This window comes from Populus trichocarpa, chromosome 1, assembly GCF_000002775.5.
Source record: "Populus trichocarpa isolate Nisqually-1 chromosome 1, P.trichocarpa_v4.1, whole genome shotgun sequence".
NCBI classification, from domain to species: domain Eukaryota; kingdom Viridiplantae; phylum Streptophyta; class Magnoliopsida; order Malpighiales; family Salicaceae; genus Populus; species Populus trichocarpa.
The window spans coordinates 5,200,459-5,218,769 of record NC_037285.2 but is presented as its reverse complement, the minus strand read 5'-3'; the positions used below and the strand labels follow the sequence as shown (position 1 = coordinate 5,218,769).

General features: G+C 32.9%; 2 protein-coding genes across 3 annotated transcripts; both read right to left on the bottom strand.

Moving 5' to 3' along the window:
• Nucleotides 1-4,813: 4,813 nt before the first annotated feature.
• On the bottom strand, nucleotides 4,814-8,029 carry LOC7482830 (nudix hydrolase 12, mitochondrial). 2 transcript variants are annotated; one of them, XM_024609444.2, is made up of 6 exons: nucleotides 7,608-8,029; nucleotides 7,393-7,487; nucleotides 6,322-6,436; nucleotides 6,110-6,193; nucleotides 5,173-5,322; nucleotides 4,814-5,079 (listed from the first exon to the last, which is right to left on the bottom strand). In XM_024609444.2, the coding sequence occupies exons 2-6, from the start codon at nucleotides 7,461-7,463 to the stop codon at nucleotides 4,999-5,001; spliced, it is 501 nt and encodes a 166-aa protein (XP_024465212.1). In that variant the 5' UTR covers nucleotides 7,464-7,487; nucleotides 7,608-8,029; the 3' UTR covers nucleotides 4,814-4,998. The 2 variants fall into 2 exon arrangements, with proteins under 2 accessions (XP_024465212.1, XP_002297885.2); XM_002297849.4 differs by having other exon boundaries at nucleotides 7,393-8,023.
• Nucleotides 8,030-13,914: 5,885 nt separating this feature from the next.
• On the bottom strand, nucleotides 13,915-14,873 carry LOC7491442 (40S ribosomal protein S27-2). The gene is made up of 4 exons (XM_002297848.4): nucleotides 14,707-14,873; nucleotides 14,517-14,618; nucleotides 14,399-14,427; nucleotides 13,915-14,266 (listed from the first exon to the last, which is right to left on the bottom strand). Exons 1-4 carry the CDS (start codon nucleotides 14,707-14,709, stop codon nucleotides 14,140-14,142), a joined length of 261 nt encoding a protein of 86 aa, XP_002297884.1. The 5' UTR covers nucleotides 14,710-14,873; the 3' UTR covers nucleotides 13,915-14,139.
• Between the last annotated feature and the right edge of the window lie 3,438 nt (nucleotides 14,874-18,311).

Sequence of the window (18,311 nt, the reverse complement as noted above, 5' to 3'; positions counted from 1 at the left end):
CCCACATGCATTTAGGCTCAGCGTGTGGCTGAACACAAGGGTGTTGGGTCTGACATCTTGTCACCCTCATATGCACTTGGACTTAGCGCGTGATTGAACCCAAGGGTATTGGATCTAGCATGTTGTCAAGCCCTCATGCATTTAGACTAAGCTCGTGGTAAATCTAAAGGTGTTGGGTTTGGCATCTTGACAGACTTGCATGCACTTGGGCTCAACTCGTGCTGAACTCAAGGGTGATAGGTCTAGCATTTTGTTAGACCCGTGTATACTTGGGCTCGGCACGTAGCTGAACCCAAAGATGTTGAGCCTAAAAGCAAGTCAAACTCATGTCATCTGGACTCGGTATTTTGCCAAATCTAAGTATATGTGGTTGAACCCAAGCGTGTTGGGTATGGCAGCTTACCAGACTCATATGCACTTGGGCTCAGCGCGTGACTGAACCAAGGGGTGTTGTGTCTGACATCTTATCAAACACATATGCACTTAGGCTCAAAGCGCGGCTGAACTCAAGAGTGTTGGGTCTGGTATCTTGTTAAACTCATATGCACTTAGACTCAGCGTGTGGCTGAACACAAGGGTATTGGATCTATTATCTTGTCAAGCTCTCATGCACTTAGCCTAAGCTCATGGTAAATCTAAAGGTGTTAGGTTTGGCACCTTGTCAGACCCGCACATACTTGGGCTCAGCTCGTGCTGAACTCAAGAGTGTTTGGTCTAGCATTTTGTCAGACCCACGTATGCTTGGGCTCGGTATATAGCTGAACCCAAGGATGTCGAACCTGAAAGCAAGTCAAACTCATGTTATTCGGACTTTATATTTTGTCAAATCTATTCACGGTTGAGTTATTAACATGTGTTTGACCTTTTAATTATGGTCTTTTAAGCAAAAATATCACATTTATAAAATACATTTATCCATAAATAATTAATTGAGGTGATTATAGAGGTTAAAACACGCATCAATGAAAAGATCATGATGACGCATGCGGTCCTTTCACTCGATAAGGATTTGAACCCATGCATTTACCACCGTGTTTCCAGTAAGAAGTAGCTCCTTTATAAGGAGGATACAGCAGAGAGTGGTAGAAGAAGTTCAAAATTCTAATTATATTCTATCGAAGTCTAACTATTAATAAAATACTAGTAATGAGAAACAAAGCATACGATATCCATCTGCCTCCTCTTGATGCCTAACCTTACTCGAAAACTGGGAGGCTATGGAAATTGGCAAAAGAGAGCTTTACCTTGTAATTACTGACTCATATATATAAAGATTCTAATTAACAATAATTAAAAGATATATGGGGCATGCACTTGAATGATATTCCCTTGAGGAAAGCTTTTTATTTAATAATGGTGCATTTGACTGGGAATTTGTATCCATTGACGCACTAGGATACTAACTAGATTTTTTCTTTCCTCTGTGAGAGAGTGATAGCAATACATATGGCAGGATTGCTAACAACACCTATAATGAGCTTATAGTAATGCGGTTGAAATTATTTTTACTCCAACCATAATCCATAAAGTTTTTTTTTTTTTGAAATTAATTACCACAATCCATGAAGTTATTTAATAAATCTATAAATACAGCTGAGCACAAGTTGGTGTAAAATGTTGTCTTCCTTGAAAAATAAATAGTGTTAGATTTTCTCAAGCTTTTTAGAAACAAATAGAAAAAAGAACAATAATTTCATGCTGCTCAAAATTATAGGAAATCCTCTTGTACAATACACGGGAGTCCCTTGTATCAATATCCGCATATTGGATTATATTTATTATATAACAAATATATTAAAAATCCAAATAATCATAATAATAATTAAAAAAAAAGAGTAAATCTTTTTATAAACAAAGGTATGATAAAATAAAATAATGAATGCTGCTCATATATACATGATAGTTTGAGAGACTATCGTGTATTAGATAGGAGAAGTTCACAGCAAAGAATTGTTATTCTAAAAAAAATACTAAAAAACACGTCCTAGGGATGTATTTTTCCTTCCCTTTAGATTTGAGTTTTAAGTCCTCCTATGAATCCTATTTACCAAAAAAAAAAACATAGTAAACTTCAAAGAAAGGTGCCCTTTTGTGTAATGAAACGAAAAGGTGGTGTAGCTCCATAATCATGATTCAGGAGTCTCGCAATCACGAGCTGCACACCTCCACCATAGCTGGCCCACGAATGCAGGGGCGGAACTAGCCATGGCTTGAGGGAAAAATGTCACTCCCAAAGTTTTGAAATCTTTTAATTTAGTCCTTATGTTTGAAGACTTTTTCATAGAGAATATACATTTGACCATAGTTATTGAACTCAATCAGGACCTATAGGTCAACCCGGCAACTTGAAACCTAACTCGAGCTGGGTCTTATTTCAAACCATTTTGGATATTGATCCAATTAAACTTGAATATATTAGGCAATTGACCTAGCCAAACACGGTGAGATCCGGTCGGGTCAACTCTAAGAATTTAAAAAAAAAAAACGATGTAACTTTGAATGAAATGATGACCTGAGTTGACTTGATGACCCATGAATTGACTTGAAAATCCTGTAACTCGTGAGTTGACCCAAAAACCATACATTCTAAATAGAGTCAGACATCAAGCTAAGTCTGACAACTATATATTTGACCCCTTCAATAATAATTATTTTGTTTTAATTTATTTTCATTTTATTCTTTTAATTTTATATTAACAATCTCACTTATGAAACTTAGTTTTTCTCATAAAATTAGAAAACAAAAAATAAAAGTTCACAGGAGTTAAGCTTGATATCGAAAGATGGTTCGTTTCATTTTTGTATGCATGGAAAGCAACAGTCTTGTATAAAAGGAGCATATGCTAGATGAATATGAAGATTCACGACAAAAACTCCACCACTGCAATGAAATCCACCATTTGGTACAATTTGCTTTAAATTAAGCGGTATAGACAAATTACCGAGAAAAAAATTGTCCAAGACTAAATTTGGTTTCCAGTAAAAAAGATCAAGCTCAAGCATTAGAAGTACATGGCTAGTAGAGATCTTATCTAATTTAAAAAGACTCTAACGAGAAGAATGCTTTACATTCAGCATAATATATAGATACTCACTAGCTATATATATATATATATATATATATGATATGATATGATAATTTGTTCATGTAACTTAATTTTAATGAGTTTGTGCCGAGTGGTAGGTATTGCTAGCTAGAATACTGGAGGGTTTTCTTTTTCCAAGGAATCACAGCTTCATCAAGTATTATTTTGGTAAGAATTTGGTGCTGATAGGCCTTCGATGGTAAAGTTTTCAAATCAATTTTTGGAACGAAGTAAGTTAATAATAACTGGAAAGGGCCAAGGAACATGATGGGTGCTGAATCCCATGAATCTCCAATTCCAATGTATGCATAGAACAGATCACTTGTGTTAAAAACGTAAGAGAGTCAAAGGGAACTGCCTGGTTTCACGAAACAAAAGGCAAAGAAGCTTGATAGAAAGAGGAAATCCATCTACACAAAGCCGAATTCCTTGCCCCCTTTGCCTTTGTTGCTCTTTTACATCTGGCTTCTCTGCAACTATACTGCAAAACGATTGCTGTAGCTAGAAACACGTTTTGGCAAATTAACCCTACTCAGCCTTCAAAGTTCAAAGTCAAGAAAAAATATGAATAATTAACCCTAAAAGATGTACTTAAACTGATCAAATTCTAGATTTGTTTTTTAGAAGTTACCAGTTCGAGTCCCATAAATCTTAGAGTCACATGATACTTATATAATCGTTAATTTCAAGATACGTGGGATTAATCGAGATACATGCAAGCTGATCTGGAGACTCGTCCATGCTATTAAATATTAGTAATCGAAGAAGGTTTTTTGAGGGAGCGTGGAAGTAATGAAGAAGGTCATTCTGCATCGAAGATCATGAAAATCCCCGGTTCATACTTCATGCCTGTTTAGTGTTTTCTCTCGAAGCCTATACGCTTCGCCAATTTTCATTTTAGTTCCTAGAATTTTGGGTGAAAGTTATTTTGGTCCTTAAACTTAGTATTTTCTTGCATGTTAGTTCTCAAATTGAAAGATTTGTGTCCTCAATTTTTTGAAAAATATATTTTCATCCCTGAGTAAAAAAATTGAATTGGTCGTTGTATATCAAATATTTTTAGAAAAATACTGGCTGGTATTAGCATAGAACGATGTGATGCCCATACCAGAGAGTCATGTTATTGAAATATGTTAGTCGGTGTGCCCACGTGATGTTGCAGGTAGTTTTTAAAATCTAATTTTATTTAATTCTAAGATAATTAAAAATAGTTATTTGTACAAGAAAGCAACGGTCAAGATGAAGATTCTAGAGAAAAAATATTTTTTTTTTTGGGAAACTTTTATTTTTCTTATCCAAGTATATATATATATATATATATATATATATATATATATATAACACGTTGTTTTTATTAGCAAAATATTTTTGAAAAAAAAACTAAAAGCAATTCAAATAAATATTCACAAAGATTTTAATAAATTAATTTTTTAAAAAAAAAACATATCTCTCCAATAAAAACTCTATGTCATTGCATAGAAGTATTGTATTATAAATAAAGACTTATCTTGATTTGAAAAGTAAGTTTTAATATAAAAAAAAAAAAACATGGCTCAATAATTCCGGTGTGGTTTTAGAAAAAAAAAATAATCTAAAAAATTATGTAAGGAACTTTTAATAAGAAATTAACAAATAGATATCTTATTCTTGTTGAATATTTATTTATGAGAAAAAAATTAAATTTTATATATTAAGTTTAGATATAATAATTCACGAAATAATTGACATTTTGAGAATTGTCTTTTTCATTCCGTCTGAATGATATATGGAATCTGTACAAATGGAATCGACATTTTGACAATTGATGGTCTCAGTCTCATAGGACTATGCGTTGCGCTCTCTACCCCATTATCAGAAACTGGGATCATACGAGTCTCTCCCAGATCTTCCCTTCTGCCAAGGTCCTTGTTTCTCAAAAGAGAAGCAGAAAGTGTTTCAGAGCATCCCTCATCCAATCATACCGGCAGCATTCAAATGCTTCGTTTACAGTAAGCTGTAACAGATGAAATTAAAAAAAAAGTTCATATAGATAAGGAATCATTGTAAGTTCTCATATTTCCATTACAAGTTCACGAGAAACACTAACCCATTTTCTATTGTAACTAGCCTGTCCTGGCCACTGGTCAAGCTCCTCGGTCACCTGCAGCGCAAACATGTAGCCTCGACAACCTCCTGCCAAGCTGCAGCTATTCTGGCTGCTCTTGCTTCGGAACTCCCAAACTCCCAATGGGTTTTCCTGTAGTAAACATAAACCAAATTTCATTTTGATGCATGCCTGGAGTTGTAACCTCCTGGATGTATATATACCAGTCAGAAGAGTGAGATTTCCATCACAAATTCGTCAACCGGCCTCTCAATAAATAGGTATTAATCATTTGTTTATACATGATTCGAGCAAACCATATGCAATCAATCATCTGATCTGGGCTCTTAAAAGAGGGTGTACTATCCTACTAATAACAAATTTGAGAGCATAAGAAACTGAAATCTAGTAGCTTCATGGAAGAAGTTTTGCCTCGGACAATTAAGTATCTCAAGTCTTTCACAGTAACTTTACCGTGCCTCTCAGAGTAATACATATTTAACAGGGTAATACGGTAAGATGTTTATATGCAGCATTTGGATTATTTCACATACAAGATGAGGGAATCAAGGCAAGTCTTCTACCTGAAATGTATTCGTTTCCTTTATAATTAACAGCAAGCTGTTCTTTTTACTCAAAGAAGCCGATGTGTCCGATGAAACTGAATTGATCAACACCGACAAATGTGGGAAATAAGTTCTATCCTGACTTGATCCCAGCAATCCAAACTAAATCCAGGGCTTAAAGGCAACATGGAAGGACATGATCTTAATGGTTAAACATCTCAAGAAGTAGTTCTCATTGGAAAGAAATAAGAGCAACTAGATAGAAATATGTTGAAACCACCCCAATTAGACGATTAAATGAATATTTTTCATTTGATGATAACAAAGCATTTGAAACAGAAGAATTGTGCCTCTCACAGGGAAAAGAGACCTACACCAAGAATTCCTTTCACTCCAGCTTCCTCGATGGCCTCACGACATGCAGCTTCGCCAAGGGTCTCATCATTCTCCCATCCACCCTGGTAATAGATAGATGAGATCAGAATTAATGACTCTGAAAATTACGTTGACAATACAATCCATGCAGATTACAAATGTGAAAATTGTTATCTCAATTATCGAATATGAAAAGGAAGAAGATATGTACTTTTGGGAACACAAGATCACTACGATTTGGTGTCGAGATCATGAGGATAAGAACCCTGTCCTCCCCATTGCAGCCTTGATCCTCGACATTCTTGTCAAGTTTGTAAGGAATGCACCTTGTTTTTCATAGAGCAATCAGAATGGAGCGATGAAAGAAAATAGCAGTAGAAAAAAAGTAAGATCTAACATTTTCCTAAAAAGCCGACTAACACAAGAAGCACACACTGATCTTAAAGCGCCATGTGTCAAGGAGTCCACCAAGTCAATTGTCAATATCAATGTGAACAACATGACAGCAAAGCTACTATGATTCCCAAACTGTTCAGATCCCAGAAAGTTCATAATTTAAGGGGGGATCTGTCACTAAGCTTGAGAATTTTGTTAGGCAGACGGAAGCTTCCCAGAAAGATATATTTTTAATCAGCCCTTAATGTCACTTGTTGAAACGAAAAACTTTTTTCTTTTATGAAGAAATCATTCTTCATGACTAAACTAGCAGAATCTTTCGCATCATGTAGCTTTCCTACTAAAATCAGTGCTGCATACAAGGACAAGGTAGCTCTAGTCAAAAATATATATATACCCTTCACTGAAAGTCTTTCACAGCACAGAAGAATGATTTGGACAGCCATCTGAGCAAGTAAGAGAGACATCTTGTCTGTCCATTGTATATGAGTATCACGATTTGGATTTTGGAGGAAGAACATAGCCACGTAATTCTATAATGATTAACATTCCTCAACCAAAGACTTGTACAACAACAGAGTAAAGAGGAGTCGATGCTTGGAGTCCAGGTCTATTTATATGTTTATCAACAAAATTTTACGTAAAGAATCTGCTTAATTACACCATAATAACAGTATTAACATCGCTTCTTCTAAAGAAAAGACAAAATCATCACAGACAAGCCCCAGAGTTGAACTTCCTATAAACACATTAAAATATTCATTTCTTTAAAAACTTTTTGAACGCGGTAATTAGCCTGGATTATGCACAAAACAACGTTAAACCAAAACAAAAAATTAAAATTAAAATGAAAGATGAAACAGATTTAAAGAAAAAGTTCTCATACCCGGCTACAAGCCTAAACTGATCAACGTAACGTTGTCTGTGTCTTCCTGTTCTTGCTAACAAAGTAGACATGATATATCCTTAACTTCAGTTTATCTAACAGTAGTAAAGATAGCAGCACAGAAGATGAAAAGAAGCAGGGGTAACAAGTTCAAGTGCTGCATAAATTAAATGCTTGCCTTGCCCTTTTCCTTTTAATGGTGGAAGAACTAGTACCTGTGTGTAGCAACCAAGGATTAAAACAAAAAACAAAAGGTAGAGGTTGACACCGACAAGGATATATGAGAGAAGTAAGCTAAATGAAAGAGATTAAGGGTGTTTATAAAGGGAGAGTACGTAGCCGCGCAGTCAATAATGGCAACTGAAAAACTGAACGTTTCGACGTATCAAACAAGTTGCTCAACATGGAGTTGTTGGCTGTGCTCCTTCAGGGAAATAGGGGTTTGTGCATTCTCATTAGACTCAAATAGCAAAAGGGAAAGGCTCGCAGGCTTCTTCAGGGGAAGAGATCAACTCTGCCCCCTGGTCGCTGTTTATTACTAGTAAATTGCTAGATAGTGCTGTTGTGTGGTAACTGCATGACTAGGACTTGGAAAAAGAAAACAGCTCCCTTTATATCACCTGATTTTGACATTTTTGTTTTTCCTTTCATTTATCGGTCATGAAAATAAGAAGGATTTAATTTACTCTATTGAATTATCTTTGCCTTAACGATTATGGGCATACATGTTGTTAGCTAACTTCAAGATCACGTCCAAGAAAACCCAATGAAACTCTTATTGGTGAGAAACAAGAACTTTGGATGGAGCTTCTACTGTATGATGAAGATGTGTTGTTTTGTTTCTCAAGAGGCTCAATATAAATTGGATTTACATCCTTCGAATTTCACTATCTATTTTGAATTAAATTATTAAAAAAAATATTAAATAATTATATTTTTACCATTTTTAACATATAATTATAATTAAAATAACATCCTTGATAGTTAAGTTTTCAACAAATTTGGAGAGACACGGAAAATCTTAATCCATTTTCTTTTTGTCAGGCAGTATATTTATACATGACTCTATAACATAGCATGTAGCATAAAAAGAAACTAGGATTTCTCAACCTTTAAAATTGTAATTCTAAACTGTAGAAAAAAATCTCCTAGCTTCTAAAAATATTTGAAATTCAATAATAATAATCTTATTCTAAAATAACATATAAAATTATTTAAACATTAGTTTAACCCAATCTTGTTAGAAAAATATAAACCAAATAAAACTTTGGTACCTATTTAAAAACAAAAATACTATGGGTATGAGTGATTTGAGTCAATTATGATCGATTTTAATCAACCATGATTGATTGGTCTATCAAAGTCGATTTTGATCGTCTTTGATATCATTAAATTTTTTCTTGTTTTTTATATTTTTCATATATATTATCAATATTCCACGTCAATGTGCAGTCTCTCACTTGGGTTTTCAATAATGTACCATATTAGTTATTTCTCCTACCATTTGCATCTTTCCATCCTTGAGCTTTATACAAAATAGAGTCAAGAAGTTGGAATAAATAAAACGGCTCAAGTGCTGGAATGCTGTGGTGAATGGAACTATGACCACAAACACTACAGATAATGCAATAGTGGACCGCATAAATCACCCTCAAGGGAGGAAAAATTAAATAATGCAAATTGTTATTAAAAAAATAACAATAAAAGAACAAAATGAACTTCACTTTGCAGTGAGGAGGAGACGACAAAAAACTGCGGATAGATGGGTGGCTCCCTCCAACCCCAACCACCAGCCTCGAGAGGCATAAGACGTAAGCACTTATCCAATCCAACAGTTAGTTTATACATTAGCTCAAAAGCATGTCAGGCGGCCACATCAGTTTACTGTCGTCTAGACATCCATGTCAAGTAAATAGAAGTCAAAGACGTCATATAAATATCTTAAATTTAGTACAAGTTCCTCCAAATTTGAATAAATGTCAAAGACGTAATATTTTATGTCCCAATCTTTAATTTAACATTTTTTTTTATATCTAAGTTAAAATTTGGATTTACTTTCTGGTCGGCTCCACGGACATTATATTCTTGCAACCTCTCTCCAAGAATATTACATCTAGTTCTTACCATGAATTTATTCGAATCAACTTCACATTATTACCAAAACTCTAAGATGCGTTGGCAAATTGTTGTACAAATAGATATAAAAAACTGTTCATTACTATAACAAAATTACAATATTATCCTTTAATGAAAAAATAAAAAGTCTTTGTTGTGGGGGTTATTTGGTTGTTTCAATGGTTCATTGGTCATTAAAGTATTGTCATAGATGTAGGTACTTTTTTCATTTTTTTATAATAGTAAAATAACTAATATATCTGCCAGATAAAAAAAAATGAAATTGTTGATTAAAAAATAGAATTGTTTACTAAAGGTATTTATATCTTTTACTTTTAGAATATAGTATAAGGATATTTTTGCCCTTAAAAAAAAAAAAAAAGACATTCATCTAGGGGAGTTTTCATCCTTTCACATAGTTTTTTTTTTTGGTTGATTTTAGATTCATGAACGATGTTTTTGTTTTTTACATTGAATAATTGATTTTTATATTCAAAAAGGTAATGGTGTATATTCCTCCACGCATTAGAGAGTGAGAGGTGCTCGTGCCCTTTAGGTGGTGCTGGCAGCGCCTCTTGGTAACCAAACATACCCTTTCATCATGTCGTTGGAGGCTCCTACACGTCCTCTTCCTCGTGTGACGAGTGATGGTGGCAAATGGACAGTTTATCATAGATAGTCATTTTTTTGTTTGCTCTCTCCTCAAAAAAAAAATATGTGATGTTCTTTTTTATTTTTAATATTTTAATTTCAGTCCTTATTTATTTTTTTTTTTCTTTGGGATTTTTGTTAAATTTTTTTTGGTTTTCAATTTCATTCTTCAATCAAAGTTTATGGTATATTGTTTTTTTTTCAATTTGATCCTTATTCTTTTAATTTTTTTTATTTGTTAAAGTTATTTTTCTTTTCAATTTAACCCTCCAATAAAAAAAATTGGTTTCCCTCTAATTTATTTTTTATTTTTATTTTCATCCTCATTATTTTAATTACAATCTTTTGTTTTAGATCCTTTTTTGTAATTATAATTTCTTTATTTTTCATTTATGATGCTTTCAGTCTAATAACTCGGGTCATGAGTTTGAAAAGTTAATGGAGGTCAACATCTTTATTTTTTGTTTTTTCTTGATTTCATTGTTCGACAATATTTTATTTAAAAAAAAATACTGGTTTTATGGTTTTTTTTAATTTCTTTTATATCAAGTTATCTCAGTCTGATGATCTGGTCCAAGGGTATTGCAGGTTAACCCAAGTTGACTCGCCTCTTATTACCCAAGTTACATGTCTATCACAGTTACTCGAGTTGACCTTAGCCTTTTTTTGTCTTTATTTTATTCAATTTTGTACTTTCAAGGTTTCTTTTCAAGTTATTATGATCCTTTTAATTATAAAAAAATTTGTTTTTTTTTATTATCATTGCCTTTTTATCATCTAATTAAAAGTAGAATCAACTTGTTAAATCCAATAAGACCTGTAAACCAAAAAAACCAGGGCATTTGTTTTTTAAATTTTTTTAAAATGCACTTGTGATTCCTAGACCATCGCTGTCTTTTTTTCTTTTTTTATTCTAATTTTAGTTTTTATTTTATTTGGCGCCTTTTTCTAATATGTGTTTTCTTAAACTAATTTTTCTAATATGTGTTTTCTTAAAATATTTTTTTAATTTATGTTTTAATTAATATCCCTCTTCTATGATTTTTTATTTTGTTTATTTAACCTTTTTTAATAGAGGTTTTTTTAAAATAAATTTGTATGTATTTAATTTTTAAAAATACTATTATTATTATTCATCTAATTTTTTTATTTTTATATAGATGAACTTTATTTTTTAAAATAAAAACTTTTTATTTTTAAATAATATTTTTAATATGTACAGTCTTGTATTTTTTTTATTCAATCGGTTTCATGTGTTTTTATTTTTATTAACTTTTTATTGAATAAAATTTTAATTTTGAAAAAAAAAATCAGTAAATAAAATCGAATAAATATTTCATATAGTAGAATCAAATATCCTTATCTGTTTTTATTTTTCAATTTTTTCAGTTTTAGTTTTAGTTATTGTTAATAATTTTTTTATTTATTTACAAATAATTATCGGTTTATTTAATTAGACGATTATATAAGTTTTATTTATTTATATTTAGAGTTTTTTTATATATAAAAATGTATCTCCACACATCTAAGTTTTTTTTAAAATAAAAATAATTAATATGAACGGGTTAAATAACTGGTTACATTCAAAGCGTTAATAGTGGGTCAACTTTTTCCACACATGAGACGAGAAAGAAGTGCAAATATTCCAAACACGAGGGAATTCTGGGGGTCCGTGCCCCTGTCCACATCTAATCAATCACAACTTGTAAGGACCAATCGAATAGGCTCGTGTGGATCTCTTTTAAGTGCTCATCAAATCAAAAAGGCTAAACGTTAAGGTATGATAATGGAAGGATTACTGTCAGGGTGCTTTTTGCGTCTCATATTGTCATTTCGAATTACCTACACACTTTTTTTATAAAAAAAAACGTTAAAACACTTTAATATATTTTTAAATTTTTTTTATAATAATTAAATATTATAACTGAGTTTATTAAGACGCGCGTGACAAGTCAAAATGTCACGAGTTTGTGCGTTGGATTTTACACTTATTTTCTAAATACCACAACATACCACTTGCATTCAACTTAGTTCAAATCGAAAAGAAATTTCATTGAATGCATGAATGGCGGTATATAGAAAATAACATCTTTAACATCGAAATGAAGGAAGATACCATCTAAGTGGAAGCAGAAACTACAAAGCGTACCCATTATTTTGGATGAGGCCTCACTTCTAAGCATACGGCACAGAACTCTGGTTATCCGTCCGCAAAATGCTAGTCTGAGAGACAGTATACCCAAGCCGATCAGGAAAAGAGTTTTTTTTTCCTTAAAGCCGTTGGATTCATCGCCAGGACTTGGGTTTGGATACAACCATAGTTTTACAATGGCAGTAGCATAAAAGTAACCAGAGCACACATTCACACATGCAAAACTAGAGATACCATCTGTTTTAAAAGAAGGATGGAACACTCAAAAAGTTGAAAAAGAAAATAAGTAAATTCACTGAGGGCTGCTGTTCAAAACCATGGATACAAATCAAAGTGCATCGAACTATGATAAAACAAGCAGCTCTTACAAGAAAATGGAAGCAGAAACTGTGGAAGTTATTAATGAAATCACATTTTGTTGAACCAAACAGAAACTACCACGGCAGGCAAAAACAACATTGATTTGGACAATAAGAAAAAATTTACGTATCAGAAATGCAATTGCTAAGTACCACACACAGCATGCATTTCGATGGATAAAAGAAACTATAAGCTGCTGCAAAATACTAAGATATTTACGATAATTCTACTCCTTGAGAGAGGACAATTTTTTTGTCTATTCAGATCGTGATCAATGCTCTTCCTCCTAGATGGAATGCATTTGTTTTCTAAACAAGTTCCATGGGATTTCAACATAGATCGATATCGATGCCCATATGGTTCCTACTTCCAGGATGAAAAACATAAATCCATTACAGAATAAAACTGAACTAAATTCAAGAATAGTTGGGAGGATCCATGTAGGATTGTTTTCACAGTAGATGCAAACCATAACCTTATAGATATACCTGCTACACGTCCTCTCCAAGGGGCATGGAACCTAATTTCACTTACAATCGAACATTGTACCTAAATCAAATAACACATGTCAACCAAGGTTAACAGCCTATTTTAAAGTTCGATACCTTCATTCCCTAATGACAGTGATGCCATCCCTAATCGAGAAACATAGAGACCATGTCATGTCTAAACTCTTCATGACCTAAATTACCACCCAGAGTACTGTGCAAGGACCTAGTAATCTCAAATCAATACAGGCTATATCACAAAGAAACACAAATCCAGGAAGACATACATTAACCTTCAGTTGGGGGAACAAGTATCCCCTAGAATGGGAAATCCATAAACAATGCAAAAGATGCCATGCAGAGGCATGTAAACTGGGGAAAGTCAAGAAACATTATTACAGGTAGAACATTGCACAGGACATAGTAGATGTGTCTTCTAGGTGCCTTGACTGGACTATCATCATTCATAAAACGCAAAAGTAATTCTCCAGAATCAAGTAGTGTGTGAGCTAGAATGCTAAGAACCCCATTTCTCTCGTCAAAACAAATTGCCCAAAAACTACATGCTAAACTAATAATACTACCATAGTAAAGGCTATTTAAATATCTACATTCACTACCATACCATCAACTAGCTACCACAAACTAGCGGATAAAAGGTTAAAATGCACAATGCAGCTTAGTGTGGAAACCTGGAGCCTCAAAAGAGGCATACACAAACTATAATCAACTACAACATAATAAAAGGCAGTAACAAAACTCAAATTCTACATATTAGACTTAGATTGATCTTCAAATCATTTCTGAATCCAACAAATCCAAAATCTCATGTAGTCATTGATAACCTAAGACAATCAAACATTAAACATCAAAATCAAAACCCCAGGTGTTCAATGCATCGTCATCATTCCTAAGAAAGACCTCTAAAACAATTTACCAAACAGGGCACGAAAATATAAAGACAGTAAATTATCATAATCTTCACTCGCTCTTCTTCCTAAAAGAGCACCCCTCTGTAAGCTTGGCACGACCACCAGTTGGTTGGCACAGCACTGTCTGGCAGTTCCCACACACCACAACAGTTTGCGAGTGACTAAAAACAGTTGTTCTGCACACAACATATTAATTTAATTAAGCAAACACCCACAACCCAATTTCAATCTAAATAGATAAGAGCTTAAATCTTGTTATTCAGAAACAAAATCATCAAGAAAGATAAAAAGGCCAGGACAGGACTTACATGTTGAAGCAACCCTGACACTTCACATCCTGCAAGGTTTTACAAGAAAATACAATCATAAATTAACTATATAATCAGACGGCAAAAAAAAACGCAAATGTACGATAATTTTAATTACCATGAAAAAAGAGTTTGGAGACTGAACAAGACGCTTGAGCTTGTGCTTCCTCTTCTCTAGCTCAGCTGGTGGGTTAAGCAAATCGATATCGTTTTGGAGAACCTTTCATTAACAAGATTCAAAAAAACAGATCAGTTGAAGAACGAAACAGATCATAGCAGAGTTAAAAACCTGATTCACATGGACTCACCATTTTGAACTTTGAAACAGCTTCTTTCCTTCTTTCTTTCTTTCGCAGGATTGAGAAACCCTGGACTAGAAACCCTGGAGAGCGAGAAAGAGAGGAGGTGCTTTGTGGCTGGTAGAGAAAAATATAAAGGGCTGAATGAGGATTGTGAGCCGTTGATTCCGACCTATGTTACATCTTGGCCTTTCATCTCGAAGGGTCTAGGGCAACATAAAAAAACCAAGGGCATAATCGTCCATTTAATGATATTCCACTCTTTTTCACTTATGTCGGTTAGTGATAATGTATTTGGTACCTGCAGTCCTTGCAGTTTGCTAATGTGGTCCGTCGTTTTCATTTTCTCTTAGATTTATCCCTGCAATCTATATTTTTCGTCAAGTGTATTATTGAAATAAAAACATTACGTTTGGTTATTTGAATTTATGAATTGAAATTTGGTCTAACTCGAGATATTAGTAAAAAAATATTATAATATTTTCTATATCCTGACTCAAAATACTATTTTATTAACATCTTTTTATTTATTTATATAAAAGTGCAAATGAATTGTTAAACTCATAATAATTTAAATTATTATATTGCATGTGTTATTCAAAAATTTTGTAATTTTTAGCATATAACATTGTAATATTTTAATAATTGTGTTAGAAAATATCCTCAAGGGAGCTAATATGTCATTTAGTTTTTAAATTAAATGATAATTAAGGTTTAGAGACTAATAAATTCAGCATCCATTGTATTATAGTAATGGGTTAAATATTTTTACGATGGATAGAGGTGTAAAAGTTAGATTTTATATAAATAATTTTTAGTCTAACCAAGAAGAAGTTAACAAAAAAAATAGATGTCTTTCATCCACATAAAATAACCCTAAAAATTTACAACATAAAGATTTTCTAGACAATTACTTCAACACTTAATTAATAATAACCAGAAATATGTATCATATTAATTTTACATGTTGTATTGTAATCTCCTTTTTATTATATTAATTAGTGTTAATTTGATTACATAAACCTTAAACTTGTCCCTTTTTATTGGGAATTCAATTATTGAGGGGGTTTTGATGAGTATTTTCTCGGAGTAGTATTTTTTTAAAAAATTCAAAATAAGTTAATGCTCCTATAAAAATTGGTGTGGGTTTGTAAAATAAAAGTTTTTCAAGTCTATAAATATTGTAACTTCCAAATGTCCTTGTATTGTTACGAAAGAAATACATTGGATTTATTGTTTTCTCAATTTGAAAGAAAAAAAAATTAGATTGGATACTCTCTTAGGACCTCAACAATTAAATATTTTAAATTAGTTTTATTCAAGTGTAATTTTAATACTTGTTTAGTTTATATATTATGATTGTTTTTTTCTTATATCTTTTACAAGTTTATATATTTAATTAATATGCATGCTAGTTTTTTATAAAGATTATTTTTTTAATGTTTATATAATTATAAACTAAACAAATAGATGCAATTGTTTAATCATCTAATTATTTTACGATTCTTGATCAACTATAATCAACTATCATATATTAATATTCTTTTCGAGTCTAATGGATGTTTTTATATTATTTAATATAATCTCTTATGTTTATAATTAAACTTTCAAAATAGTCAATAAAAATGTTACCACTCCCATCAATAATTCTTCATAGGTATTAACTTGCTTTAGCTTCATTTAGTTTTCATGTTAATTGACAAAAATTCTAGCTTCTTTTTATTGATGGTCTGTCTAACATTTCCATTTTTTTTTATAATATCGACAAATATAAATGTATTATCTATATAATATCAATATATTATATAGATAAAATATTTTTAAAAATTTCGAGTGAAGTTATCTAGTTGAAATAATAATCTCATATATAAACACACACACTTTATTTTCTTGGATATTTGGATTGGATGATCTAACTCTTGTAGTTTTATCGAGTGGCTCATCTATTGTCCTCTATAATTCATTAATTTACTCACATCGTCTACAAAAATTGTACTATATTGTTTTGCATACCTTATAATCTTCGCATGAATAACTTTTAGGTTCATTAATGCAAAAGTCAATATCTTCACATTTTTAAACTTTGGTAAAAATAGCAAGACTTTAAGGGCAAGAGGGTAGTAAAAGAAGGCATTTCTTTTTGGTTGGTAGGACCTTATCACACAAGAATAGACTTTGAGGACCAAGATGTAATCCAGCCTTTGCTTGTAATGGGTACGTGTGATGATTCGTGTCATCATGTCTTATTCCAATTGCAAGGCATTAAAGTAACTCAAAAAATTATTTGAGTTATTTTTAGAATAGTATCTTTTTCTCTCCATCTGGATGGCAATTCTCTCTTGATGAGAGGGCTTTAAAAAAAAGAGGTGCACAAGGGGAAAAAACAAAAAAAAGCAAATTATTTTGTTTTCACTACTATCTTTTTAAATATTCAGTAATTTCAATTTCTATTCTTATATTCATATCTAAAATATTGATTTTAATTAATTTAATTTTCACCATAACTAGAAAAATATAAAAGCAAAAGGCATGAAAAATTATATATTTGTGATTAAGCTTCTGCCTTTCATTTCCAGCCAGTGTTTTGAAACCCGGATCGGCCCGGCGGGTCGACCCGGGACCCGACCGACCCGGGCCTGGGACCGGTCCGGGTCTAAGTAAAAACTCGTCGGGAAGTTGACCCGGCGAAACCCGGTCGACCCGAGTAAACCCGCCTGAGACCCTGCCACCTTTTTTTTTGTTTTTTATAGATTCAAGCAGATGTGCTGCTTTTTACTTTATAGCTCAATGGCCGTGCTGTTTGTTTTTTTCATTTACTTTATAACTCAATTACAATTCTCTCCAGCCTTTATAAGAATAGATTAGAGGGGAGGGGAGCGAGAGACTGTTGAGGATATAGCTATAGAATATTCTATTTCCTTTGCTTTGACTTTGAATAGCTAGAATCAAACTCGTTGCTCATTCATTCAGAACTCTTGTCGGTAAAGTAGATCGAGAGAGAGAATTGGCTTCTCGAGAATCTACTGGAGTCAGATCAGTAGGGGAGTTCACACCGGGACTTTATTAATAGAGAAAGAACCCATACCCTGAACCGGGGTGTGTAAAAAAGCTGAGAGGTGGAGGAGAAGGGCCATGGTGGAGAGACTATCGATTTAAAGTGGTGGCTGGCCGCTCGGGTTTTTTTGTGGATTGCTTGTAAATGCTATTATGGGGAGAGGATTTGGGTAGCGTGAGAAGGGCAATAGATGTTGTGATTTGGTGATAAAAGGACTGTAATCGGTAGAGAATGTAGAGTGGTGGTGGTGGAGCTGCTACGTGGTTATTGTGGGAACTGCTGCTATTGACCAGGTTTGCAGTTGTTGTGGTGAGGGAATGGTGGATTGTTGAATTCCAGCTAGGATAGGGGCTCTGCTGGATTTATTTGGGAGAGTGACATATAAAGATAAGACTATGCAAGAGTGGATGATGGATTTTAGCTTTAGGTCTTTTCGTGTAATACATGACAGCGACCAAACACGAACATTGTAATTTTTTTTGGATTGACCCTGGTCAACCCATCTGACCCGTGACCCAATCATTAGACCGGGTCGACTACCGGGTCGGGTTTCAAAACT